This window comes from Melanostigma gelatinosum, assembly GCF_949748355.1.
Source record: "Melanostigma gelatinosum genome assembly, chromosome: 1".
Lineage (NCBI taxonomy): Eukaryota > Metazoa > Chordata > Actinopteri > Perciformes > Zoarcidae > Melanostigma > Melanostigma gelatinosum.
In genome coordinates this window covers 12596970-12610182 of record NC_136634.1, presented here as the reverse complement: position 1 = coordinate 12610182, position 13213 = coordinate 12596970, and the positions used below count along the sequence as shown (strand labels likewise).

General features: G+C 42.8%; 1 protein-coding gene across 1 annotated transcript in view; it reads left to right on the top strand.

The window, feature by feature from the left end:
• Window positions 1-12842, top strand: part of igf1ra (insulin-like growth factor 1a receptor) — a 68233-nt gene extending 55391 nt beyond the window's left edge. The window contains exons 11-21 of the mRNA XM_079272106.1: window positions 1835-2121; window positions 2238-2380; window positions 2720-2885; window positions 2980-3082; window positions 3313-3383; window positions 3477-3706; window positions 4665-4769; window positions 5046-5205; window positions 5450-5579; window positions 8408-8542; window positions 11543-12842. Of these exons, the coding sequence (XP_079128232.1) occupies window positions 1835-2121; window positions 2238-2380; window positions 2720-2885; window positions 2980-3082; window positions 3313-3383; window positions 3477-3706; window positions 4665-4769; window positions 5046-5205; window positions 5450-5579; window positions 8408-8542; window positions 11543-12104 (2092 nt within the window). The 3' untranslated portion in view covers window positions 12105-12842. The remainder of the gene's footprint in view (window positions 1-1834; window positions 2122-2237; window positions 2381-2719; window positions 2886-2979; window positions 3083-3312; window positions 3384-3476; window positions 3707-4664; window positions 4770-5045; window positions 5206-5449; window positions 5580-8407; window positions 8543-11542) is intronic.
• The last annotated feature ends 371 nt before the right edge of the window (window positions 12843-13213 follow it).

The following is a 13213-nucleotide window of genomic DNA, read 5'->3' as shown; positions in this document are numbered from 1 at the left end:
CTGCCACTGCCAGTGTCTGTTTAGGAGACCTTGTGGTACGATCCAAAACCTGACTGGAGCGTTTATTTACTGTAATCGCTCTCAGTTGAGACGAATGATGAATACATGAAAAGATAAATTGACAAGGACTCCCTGGAAGTTACCTCTTCTTTTGTCCTGAGCTTTTGCGCCTGCAGTATGTGCCTTACTCGCTACAGGCTTGATGTGTGGTCAAGACTTTACTCTCTGGATTCCATTGCTTGCGTAAAGGTGAATCTTTTTCTGCGGGTGAGGTCATGACACTAACTGCAGTAACTCACTAGTTATAAGGTCACGCTTCAGTCAGTTGAGGAGCCTTCTCACAGTGTTGAGACTGACCTGCTTAACTTAACACTCTCATTGCACATTCAGAAATTGGATCCCTCAAGTTGTTTTTCATCTGGCCTCTGTGTGGTCTATCCGTCTTTCTGCCTCTTGTTCAATCGCTTCTGTTCCAGAATAGTTTAAGATTTACTGCAAATCTGCATCTCTCAATCCAGAACTCTCTTGTCAGTTTTCATGTATGTTTTATGTATTTTTAGATAGTAGCAGTTTTAGAGCGCTGGACTTTGGATTGTACTGCACCAGTTATACGGTAACTGTCAGAGAGGAATGTTGACACATCAGTGCAGAGCTTTTCCCACGGGTCTGTCTGTGCCTGTACACTCCTCGTGTAGGTGCGTGTCTGCTCAGACACAAAAGGTGCTTGCCTGTAGCGTTTTCTCAGTTAGGTCTCTGAGTTTACTCCCTCACTTTATTACTTGTGGTAGAGCTGTCAACAGAAAAATATTCAGCAGCTATTTTAATCAGCAAATTATTACTTTAAGCAAATTTTTTTTAAGCAAAAATGTAAAACAATCTCATCTTTAAGCTTCCTAATTGTGATGATTTGAAGCTTGTCTTTGTCTGGTTTGATAGTAAATTGAATATTTTTGGAGTTCTGGAGTGTTGGTTGGACAATACAAGCACCTTTTAGACATCACCTTGGGCTTAAGGAAATCGTGATTATTCACATTTTATGGACTAAATAATGAATCAATTAATTGAGGACAAATCGTCAGATTGATGAACACTTAAAATAATTGTTAATTGCAGTCTTAATTCCCAGTATACCGTTTGAATCATGTCTGAGCTGTTTCATAATTATGCTGTGATACAAAACGTAACCACCTGTTCATGCAGTCCTCATTACATTTCCAAACAACCCCTGAACATGTATCACCTTGCAAGAGCTCTGTAAAGGCTCCATATACCTGTTGTCACCTGCTGTCGATACAGCTTTCATTTCCCAACTCAACCCTTTCCTTCGCCCGTCTGTCTCAGCTGACTACCCTGTAGCTTTCATAGGACACAACTGCTTATCATCTGCACTATGAGACTACATGTCTATTCACTGCAATGCCCTTAGTTTGGGTGCTGCAACTTTTTTTGGTTCAGAATGTCACAAAGATATAAGCCATATTTTCTGTCTCGACAGTTTTTTTTCTTATGGAACAATCTCTGTGTGTCTTTGTCTCTTTCTCTGTGTGTCCACCTCGCTATGATCTGTCAGACCTCATCCTTCGACACAGCTCCACAGGGAGTGTTATGCAGCATCCGTACACATGGTGGACACATGCACACATACAAATTCGCACTTACCCTACCCGGTTCAGCAAGAAGCTTCAGCTTTTTCTTTTGGGAGTTATAAATATACAATTATTTGTAATGAAAGGATTTCCAGTATAAACTACATTCTTCTGTCTTTTATTATAATAACAGCGCTCACTATACTTGAATTAATTTTCTTACAGCTGTTTCATCCTCTGTATTTCAGACCTCCAGATCGTCGACGTAGAGATGTTTTTGGTTTGGCGAACAACACGCTGCTCCGTGACGGTGTCGGCAGCGGGAACACCACCCTTGGTCTCGGGGATAACAGTACAGATGGCATTCCTCCCATCAGGGAGTACCCCTTCTCAGAGGACAAGGGCACAGCAGAATATTTAGAGATCCCCAACCTGCAACCCTTCACTGTCTACCGCATTGACATCCATGCATGTAACGAGGAGGTTGGGCGCTGCAGCGCTGGAGCCTTCGTCTTCTCCAGGACCAAACCGGCAGGTAAGGAAGTGACCCTGGATACGATCTATGATAGAGATATGACACAGTGGTCTGTAACACCTGATCTTACAGTGCATTGTAGACACAAGCTTGTTGTGTGTGTGTGTGTTTCCCAGTCAAAGCAGATGACATCCCTGACAAGGTGATCTATGAGAGGAGTGACAAGATTGAGGGTTGTGTGATGCTGCACTGGCCAGAGCCCGTCATGCCCAACGGTCTCATCCTGATGTATGAGATCAAGTTCCGTCTGGGGACAGAGGTGAGCCAGGCTGGGTATAACTGCAGATCCCCTCAGACATGTTTAAAGACATATCAAAATGATCCCAGCACATGAACACAAAAGAAACCTTTCCACCTTCAGCAGATTCTAGTGTCAAACTCTGCACCTACATCACTCATTCTGCACAGTGCACAGTCAAACATCCAAGTGAAGTAACAGCAGGCAAGACACATTTTTGAGCAGCACAAGACTTTAAAAGTGATAGATCTGCAAGTCCCCATAATGGCCTAACATCATTTTTTTTTAAACAGAATGCACAATACCAACCTGATCGTTCACAGTGACCACCATGTGTGTTTTTTCATTTTTTCATTTTAGCCTGAGAAACATGAGTGCGTGTCACGGCAGCAGTACCGCGAGCACCAAGGAGGCCGGCTGACCAACCTGGGCTCAGGGAATTACTCTGCTCGCGTGCGCGCTACTTCACTAGCAGGAAACGGCTCCTGGACCGAGAGCGTGTTCTTCTACGTGCCTCCACCCAAACGTAAAACTACATTTCTCGCACATTAAATACTGTTTATAGAACAAAAACTTCCTAAAGTAGATAAGAAATGACGCCTTTCTGTTCTGTCTGGCAGGAGACGATGTTGTTACGTTCTACTTGGTCATCATAATTCCCATTATAGTGACAGTTTTCATTGCCGGCCTCACCACGATTGTCTTCATTGTGAACAAAAAGAGGCAAGTATCTTCATGGACTTGCTTTCCACATTGCCGGACAAAGTCTCCTGATATTGTTGTTCTACCTCGCTATGCTCATGAAACCTAATGACTAGTGTAATGCCAATTAGAGTTAACAGGTGTTGTTTTCATTAACATTCCCCTGTGGTAAAGCGTTCGTAAAGAGAATTACATGTCACATCCACATCAGAGCTGCCTGCTGACTAACTTAGCTGTCTTCGTGTTAATAGGAATAGCGACAGATTGGGGAATGGAGTCCTTTACGCGTCTGTCAACCCTGAGTACTTCAGTGCTGCTGAAAGTAAGGATATGCAATATCTTGGTACATTTTGTCACTGTTAAGTTTTGCTGTGCGTGCATGTTTTTGACCCCGCTGTCTGCTATGTTGTGCCAGTGTACGTCCCAGATGAGTGGGAGGTGGCCAGAGAGAAGATCACAATGCACAAGGAGCTGGGCCAGGGCTCCTTCGGCATGGTGTACGAAGGCCTCGCCAAGGGAGTGGTCAAGGACGACCCGGAGACACGAGTGGCCATCAAGACGGTCAATGAGACGGCCAGCATGAGGGAGCGCATTGAGTTTTTGAATGAAGCCTCTGTCATGAAGGAATTCAACTGTCACCATGTGGTAAGAGCGACACGGCCTGAGCTGAGCGGGAAAAAGCCTGAAATAAATGCAGATAAATCGTCACAATATGGCTTGAAAAAAAAAAAACCAACACATCGTTTTATTGAACCCAATTGCAAGAAGGTGCTCTTGATTATCATTTCCTAATTAATCTGCATGGATGCAGAGCGAAAGGTGTCAGCAGGTCACAAGCACTGAGTACACTGTGCTTTACTTTACTCATGCAGCTACAGCCTGAGGCAGGGTTTAGCCTCCTGGAGATTGGGTAGATTCTCTCATCAGCGTGATCACAGCCTCATTAACTACGTTAAACGGATGTTTTAATGATTTTCCTGAGGAAAGCTGCTGTTATAACCTTTTTATCGAGTCTGGCTGCTAAAAAGCCAAACACTCCATTATTAATTTCACTTTGTACGAGTAAATTGATTTTTTTTTTACATTCTTCAAAGCAACATGAATATATGATATGAAATATGAGCAGTTGAGCAATGTTCGCTCGCAAGCTAGAGTGCAGCTGAGGACATTTTAAGTATTTTTTTTTACGATTTACCAACACTTTTTGTTTGTTGCTTTGCAGTTAGTATACAAGAAATCAAACGTTTTATACTGACAGGAAATTACACGACGCCATCAAACTCACTTTAGACCCACTTCCAATAAATGCTGTTCGAAAAATTGCAACAGTCATTTAATTTATTTTCTGAGGTAATCCTGGAGCTGTTTCACCACCATCTGCAGTTAAATACATCCCAGCTGTGAGCATCGCCTGCATTTCTTTGGTGCATTGCGAGAGAATCTTCTCCATCAACAACACACTCAAAAATGAAGTCTTTTTAGTATGATTACTGAAGTATACTTTTCCTTTTCCCGTACTAGTACACCACATATTCAAATGTAGAATGGATTTGGGACTTTTGACTCATCATACCTGACCTGTGCTGTATTGTGATTTGTGTAGGTGCGGCTGCTGGGTGTAGTCTCTCAGGGACAGCCAACCTTGGTGATTATGGAGCTGATGACCCGTGGAGATCTGAAGACCCACCTGCGCTCTCTGCGCAAAGAAGTAAGCAGCTTTTCCTCGCACATACATCCACACACACACACACACACACACACACACACACATTTCAGCTCAATGTCAGAGCTCTTACATAAAAAGATGATGGTGTGAATTGTCACATACACAAAACCTGTCCCCCTTTTTCTCCCACACCCACGTGCACATTTCCTCACACAGCATCCATCCCTCACTTTATAATGCTGAGCTGTAACCAGTGTCCGGTGTTGTGGCTGACTGTACCGTGTTGTTTCACTCCTCACTCTCTCGCCTCATCCCCAGAACTCCACCACCCAGGTCCTACCCCCGCTCAAAAAGATGATCCAGATGGCAGGGGAAATCGCAGACGGCATGTCGTACCTAAATGCCAACAAATTTGTCCACAGAGATCTGGCTGCCAGGAACTGCATGGTAGCGGAGGACTACACTGTGAAGATTGGAGGTAAGTCAAGTTCATACTATGCCTTCAGCCTCCCCTGGTTGCTCAATGCTGAACTGGCCTCGAAAATAAGTGCTTGTATTTCTCTGAGTGCCTGAGGCAGTGGAGTCTTAATGTAGATGGATGGAAGGAGGGAGAGAGGGAAGAGGTGAGGGAATGGATGAGCTCTCAGGAGATCCCGCTCTCACACAGAATGAGTGATATTTCATGGCCTTCCAAACCTCTGTTTTCATTTTTTCTTCTTCAGATTTTGGCATGACCAGAGATATTTATGAGACGGATTACTACCGAAAAGGAGGGAAGGGCCTGCTGCCTGTCCGTTGGATGTCTCCAGAGTCGCTGAAAGATGGCGTGTTCACTACAATGTCTGATGTTTGGTATGAGAACTCTCTTACTCTCTTACACACACTCACAAGCCTGCATCATGCATGCATAAACCTTTCACGCTGTGGTGTCAAAACTATCAAATGTATGTATGTATATGTGTATATATACACACACACTTCACTTAAGCGTTTGAACATGCATTTCCTGCCTTCAATCCTCTCTGTGGATGCTGTGACAGCTAGCAAAACCATCACAATCTTTTGGTTTGCAGCTTGGCACCAGATGAGCGTAGAACAAGATACATCTGCATTATTTTACTGACACCTTTCTTATTCCAGCTTGCAGAGAACTCTCAGTTTACAGTCCTGCCACATTTTTCTATCTGGAGCAATATTGTTTTACAAAAATACAAGTGTTTACTAGCTCCCTTGCAATTTTTTGTTTCCCAACTCAAAATGTCCCACGGGTCAGTCCTTAAGAGTGGGCTTAAACTGCTCCAGATGTTCTCAAATGATAGGTTGCAGTGCCAGCACAAACCCACCTCCACATTTGCGTTCTCTATCTTCCTCTTTGATGTTGTGCAGATGAAGTTTAGCGTAAGACCAACCAAGCCATCATGGGCTCCTTAGGAATCCACGAGTAGGTGACTTTTATTTAGTTGATCGAGAAAAGCTGTCTGAATGTGGCTTTGTCTGTCAGCACAAGACAGCCACTTATATGCAGTGTCGTAATAAAAGACTGTTGAACGTAAACTGAACTCGTGCCAGTTGTGAAATTATGACGAGCAGGAGTGAAAGAAAATAGTTAGCTTTTTTAGTCAAGATAAGAATTGTCTTCATGAGTAGTTTCATAGTAACATAATTGCAATGTAGCGTGAGGTTAAACTGAGGTGACGTTCACTGTACTGTAAATACTTCATACTGAGGCTGGTCCGTTTTGATTCAGTGACTGGCACGCTGATACTCAGCTTACATTACCCTCAATTCTTAAGGGCTGCCAGGTTTTAGGTTTAACATGATGTAGACCAGTGATTCTCAACTGGTGGGTTGCGACCCAAAAGTGGGTCGCGGACTCGTTTTCAGTGGGTCGCGGGCCTTTGCCTGACAAAAAAGAAGTTGTGATTTTATTTTGAAGGGCATTTTTTTTATGCAGTGGAATTATTCCAGCATTTACTGGACTTGTTCAGCGGTGCAGGAAAAACACCGACCAATGCGTTGTGAATCACATCACGTGAATATATATGAGTATTCTGACAAGTTTCCTGACTTGAGTGAGATGTACAAACACCGTGACACACGGGGAGAGACGAGGATACAGACAGCACAGCAGGACTGTTGAGCTGTGAGATGTGAAAGTCAAATCACAGGACGATCTCCAAAAGAGAGAAATGTCCAGAGAGACCGGAGTCAATAGACTCTGACTAGACAGACTCATAGAGGTGAATTCTTCAAACACTAATTTCTCTTTTTAGAAGATGAGAAAAATACAATCGTGTGGCTTTTTCACTTCACCCTGAATGAACTGAATTTAAAGCTGTAGGACAATTCAGTGAAAATAAGTTTTCTAAATTGAATTTCGTTACGTAATTAATTTTTTAATCTAGCTGTTATTTTACTTGAAATGAGAAGAACATGTATTCATGTATTTCTATGTATTATTTATAATCCATCCAGTTCAATTTGAAAAATGAGATTAATATTTGTTGACATATAATTGATGTGTGCTTTCTTTATTTGATTTGACAGTTGTTTACTACACAGAGACGTTACTACTATATAGACTTCTTGAATATAGATATACCCAAATTATATATATATATATATATATATATATATATATATATATATATATATATATATATATATATATAATTTGGGTAGTGGGTCGCGGCTTGTCATTCAGGGGTGATGGTGGGTCCCGCAGCCAGACCAGTTGAGAACCACTGATGTAGACGACATAAGGAGACGTGTTTGCTGTGTGCTGCTTCTCTCATATCGTTCTCCAACATGCTCTGCTCAGTAAATGTTGTCAGGTTACTCTTGCGCTGACCATTATATTTTAGTTAACAGGTTACTTGTACTCCAGATAATGTAGGTATTTAAAGCAGCATTTATCATTGTTCTTGCCCACAAAATGCCGAGCATAACACAAACTTTTTAAGAATACATTTCAATTCAATACAAGTTAATGATACTATTTACATCAAAAGTATCTTGAAGCTGAAGTAATAGGATTTCTTGGCTACTTTGGGGCAGTGGGGCAAACTGTAAACACAACACTGACATAATATCCCCTTTGAAAACTGACAACTGTTGGGAACTGCAATCGAATGATTCTCTGTGGTTTCGTTGCTTGAAGTGTCACCTCTCACACTACACATAGTCATCTGACCCAGTGTTAATATGAAAATATTGATTATGGCAGCTTTAAATGTTCATACCAGTATTTATTTTTCCTTTTATTAGTTAATCAACCAAAACTCCCACAAAGACGACACATTTTGTCTTCACTTAAACCACAACGTAGAATGTAAATCAATAAAAGCAGACATTATATTCACTGTAATGGATTACCTCAGCTTTTTTGTGAAACACAACGAAACCATTGGCTTCCTGGAAAGTAATGGAAGGTAACTCTACATGCTTTGTATTAAAAGGGAAAGTGAAGAAACCACAGAATTCGGCACACAGTCGACTACTTGTACTCACTTAATTGATGATGTTTTGGTCCTCAGACCTTCATCAGGTACAATTCAAAGAATTAATGAATCACCTAATGAAGGTCTGATTGGCCCAAAAATCCTTTGATAAAGTGAGTACAGTGTGCATGATCTGTGTCTTTAAATACTATAAAATTCTTGTTTCAATTCGTACCGCAGGTCATTTGGTGTTGTGCTGTGGGAGATTTCCACCTTAGCAGAACAGCCTTACCAGGGCATGTCCAATGAACAAGTGCTGCGCTTCGTCATGGATGGAGGACTCTTGGACAAACCTGACAACTGCCCCGACATGCTGTAAGTCTCCTTGTATCTGTGATCAATAACTGTGTAAGGTTAATGTTACATCACCCTTGAAGGGCCTCGCACAGCCTTCTGGGCCCATTAGCATTTTGTCCAGCGTCTATTTTAAGTTGTGGTTTGAAGTGTTTAAGGTATCATGTGGTGTGCATGCTTAGGTAGAGCCAAGATGAGGCCTGACATTAACGTCACTGGTTAAATGTGTCTGTTGACGAACACGGCCCTGGTGGTCAGCTGGCAGTGAGGAGCCTCCTCAGCCGTCAGCCTCGGCCCATAGAAGGGACGCCACCACTCGTGGGTGGCATGAGGAGGGAGATGATGTCTGTCTGTCAGCAAAGGGAGTGGGAGAGACAGAGACATAATTCATGAATGAATCATCTTGGCCGTAAGAGAAGAGAAGTCACAGCACAGCCTGCTTGTCAGCATGCAGCGCTGCATGTATGCATTTCTCTCCTCTCCCACTCTGACCTCAATAAGAAGGCATTCTGCTTTCTCCCCTCCCACTCTCCATGGCTGACCTCACCTTCGAAAGAGAGTGCGAGTCGAAAAAAAGAGGGCCCAATGTTGTGCAGACACAAACCTCTCGTTTCTATGGCAGCCTGACTGCTTTGTCCTGATTACAGGAGTGTGTGGATTGTGTTACAAAGGTGGCGGTGGGGACGGGGTTAGCCTCCTGGTCGGGGAGCAACACACAGGGATTTCAGGCCTTTTGCCGCTGGTTCGCCTTCAATGTAGTGACTTAATGGAGAGTTCCGGAAGACTGCTGAAGTGTGGCGGAGCCAGACGTCCATGCAAAGACTGAATATAAGGATACAAGAGGAGAAAGCGGGCAGGATAGCAGACAACAGAGATGAGTCATATTCTGGAGAGCATTGAGTGTGTCCTCCTTGTACGGTCTTTCCCATGGTCAGGTAGCTGCGGGTCACTGATTGGATGTCCCATGTTTCTGTCTAGAGTTTCCTATATGGACAAAAGGGCCTTCTCTCACGCAGGATTGGGCCAAAATGAAATCCAGACTCCGTGATTATATGAAACAACATGATTTATTTTGGAATGTGTAGTATCGCTCGCAGTACTATGATGCATCGAGGTTTCACCACATGGGGATGTCGCAGTTCTGACGTTTTCCAGTTCTGTTGCAAGAGATTATTAAACATTTAACATAGATGTTTGGAGACCGTTCTCTACTCCACTTGGCCTGAAAGTGTGTCTGTTTCTGATTTTTATTTGAGCGTTTCAAGATTTCTTTTTGTACATTTTTTATTTTATTTTTAGGCTGGTGAAATTTCTTCTGTGTCTAGACTGGTGCACATTCTTTTATGAGAGCCTGACTGCTGCCAAATTAACTTTTGAAAGCACATTTTTTCACGATCACACCAGATATGTGCTTGTCACAATAGGCATTTATTGATGCGACACAAAAGTTCAGACACACATACATAAGCCAGCGCTACATATATCTATATATATATATATATATATATATATATATATATATATATATATATATGCAGCAGACACGTTAACAGGGCGATACATATACAGTTCAGCTTAACAAAGATATCAAGCTGATGGAGAAAAAAACAAAACTGCTGGCAATACACAAACAACTAGGTTTGACGTCGATAAGTTCTTTCATGCACACGTGGCTTTGGACATCTTAACGTCAACTTTAAGACACTTGCTGCACTGCTGAAAAACAAGCCAGAGTCGCACCCCCTGCTGCTTCAGAGTATGAGGTTGAGGCGCGTGCTCCATGGGCGCGTGCTCAGGGAAAGCTCTACCCATAATTCCTCTGTGCAGAGGGGAGCTGGCACCCAGCTGCAGAGACCGGTGTAGGCTGCAAAGAGACTACTGGAAGAGAAAGAAAACAAGAGAGAGCGAACAGCAAGAGCGGAGGAGAGACGACTGAGGTGCTTGTCAGCAGGCCTCGGAGAGTATTCTTAGCTTGTTTGTGTAGAATTGACGTTGTGGTGTGTGGTGAAGCACCACACAAAACTGTAATATTTCTCTCTTTTATGATGTTGTTTTGACATTCCCAAAGCTCGGCTGCTGGCCTGCCACAGTAACCTTACGTATAATTTACTGTGCTGCGGAGTACATGCGACATCACTGATCCTACTGTATGTGTTGTAATGTAGCAATAAATACAACACATCTGAATTTTGAATATCTCATTTGAACTCAGAGCACCTGTCAACAACAAAACTGTGTGAAATTGATCAGCAAGTCCAAGAGATAGAGGCCGGTAAAGGTGATTTCACATCATTTTTAGTGTACATGAGCCGTTTCCGTCAGGCTAAAGGTACAAACAGTTCATTACATTCACGCCCACTAATATGGGAATACTATACAAAATGTGAAACAAAAAATGTGTGGATGTAACACTTTTTAAAATAATATTTTGTCTGTTTTACTGTTTTGAAAAGCAGAGAATGGACTTAATCAAAGCATCTGGTCTGTCAGACATTTACTGTAGTAGTAATCCACTGAGTAGCAGTACAATGCATTCATCTAGTTTACAGTACGATGTACTGTGCTGTCTACAAAGTTTGTTTTTCAAGATCAATAGTGAACTGAGCTTTAACTTCAGTGTCTCCTGCCACCTGCTGGTGAGAAATGCGAAGTCTTCCTACTCTAAAGTTTTATAGGGTATGTTTTTTCCAAGTCTATCGCAACACAACACTCACATGCCCATAAGTACATGGAAAGAGTTGCTGTAATCTTCCCTCCTGTCCTCCTGGATGTGAAGTAGCACAATTACACTCTCAGATGGTGGACAATATCCACAGTTCTCATTTTGTGCAGACAAAGCTTATATGAGGCTAAAACGACACATCAGTCAAAGTGAGTTCATTTAAGTTGGTGTCTTGAAGTTCATCGTGCAAAAACGATGTATTGTATTGGACTTTAAAAAAATTGAGCCTTTTTCTTTTAACAACAAAGATCACAAAAGATCTACCGTACATTACTGACCCTTTTGTGCATCACTTGTAGGTTTGAGCTGATGAGGATGTGCTGGCAGTATAATCCCAAGATGCGTCCGTCCTTCCTGGAGATCATCAGCAGCATCAAAGATGAACTGGATCCTCCCTTCAGGGAAATGAGCTTCTTCTACAGCGAGGAGAACAAGCCGCCGGACACCGAGGAGCTGGACATGGAGGTAGAAAACATGGAGAACATTCCACTGGACCCTGCATCCACCAGGCAGCCCCCTGCTGCTGCTGCTGCTGCTGCTGCTGCTGCTGCTGCTGCCGCCAACGCGCCTTCGTCGGGGTGCACAGGAGGCACGCCGCCTCCTACTACCCAGCAGTTATCCCCCATGCAAGGCCCAAGTACTCCATTATTGGGACCCATGTCTCCCTCCTCCCCGGGCTCGGTTGCCTCAGCCTTGGCGTCTCCAGGCCAATCCTTGGACAAGCACTCAGGACATGTTTCGGCCAACGGGCCTGTGGTGGTACTACGGCCCAACTTTGACGAGATGCAGCCCTATGCACACATGAATGGGGGCAGAAAGAACGAACGGGCGTTACCACTGCCCCAGTCGTCGGCCTGCTGATATCAGACCAGCCCCTCCTTCTCCTCCTCTTTTTACACAGGGTAACACAAACCTCTCCTCCATCTCTTGAGGAGGGATGGATGAGGTAAGAAATTACTCTCTTCTACTGTGTGCCAGTAGATGGTCTCTCCACTCCTTTAAGGGCAAACATAAACTCTAAAAACTGAGAAAAAAGTAGAGGAACCTGCTAAAGCATCTCGGAGTTTGGCGGCTCAGACTCGACACTGGGGAACTGCTTCCTGTGCCGCCTGTGTTTCAGTCATTGTTACATAAGTCCTTCGAGAAGGAAAACAATACAGGCATGTATCCTGACATACAGATTTAGACACAAAATGTATGAAAATCTTGTTTTTAGCATATCTGCCAGCAAATCCAACAGAAGAGCACTTTTTTTCCTGATGATTTCAGAGAGGATGTTGTGGATATCTGAGTGTGTATTTATACGAAACACGTGATTCTCTCTATAATATGGCTTCATTTCTAAAAGACTTTCCATCAAAAAGGACTTTGTTTGCATGAGCAGGTCGGCTCATGTCATGTGAGGATGCCTCAATTAGAAAGTTTGGACTAAGATCATTGTTTCTGTTTCCTGTTGATATCTCTATGATCTCGTCAGGAGCGGGTCAAAATGGAAGCGGAGGGCCTATTGTGTATCTGCCAAACTATTGCCAAATCAAGCTTTTTCTTCAGTTTATAAAGGTCTCCCTTCTTGTTTAAGGCGGTGTTTCAGAGTTGAGACTGTGATTAATCGAACGAGCCTTGAGATACTTGGAGGAGAAACGTGTCACTAAATTTCTGAAGTGACACGTTTCTCTTTCTGCAAGTGAATTGCATAAAGAGAGGCCAACACAAAAGCAGGGCTGTTTGATTTCGGATAAAAATGTAAGCAAAGGCCTCTTTTAATCAAATTTAAAGTTCATGTTTTTCAAATCAATTGACACAATCCTGGTAAAAATGTATCTGAAAATGGAATAAACAGGAATTTTAAGTTGAAACAATTAAAAGCCTGCAACTAATTTGGTAATTGATTTAAGTCAGTTTTCTAAACAAACAGCCAGATTTGATTGGTTCTCCAGCTCCTCGCGTGTAATGATTTGCTGCTTTTCTTT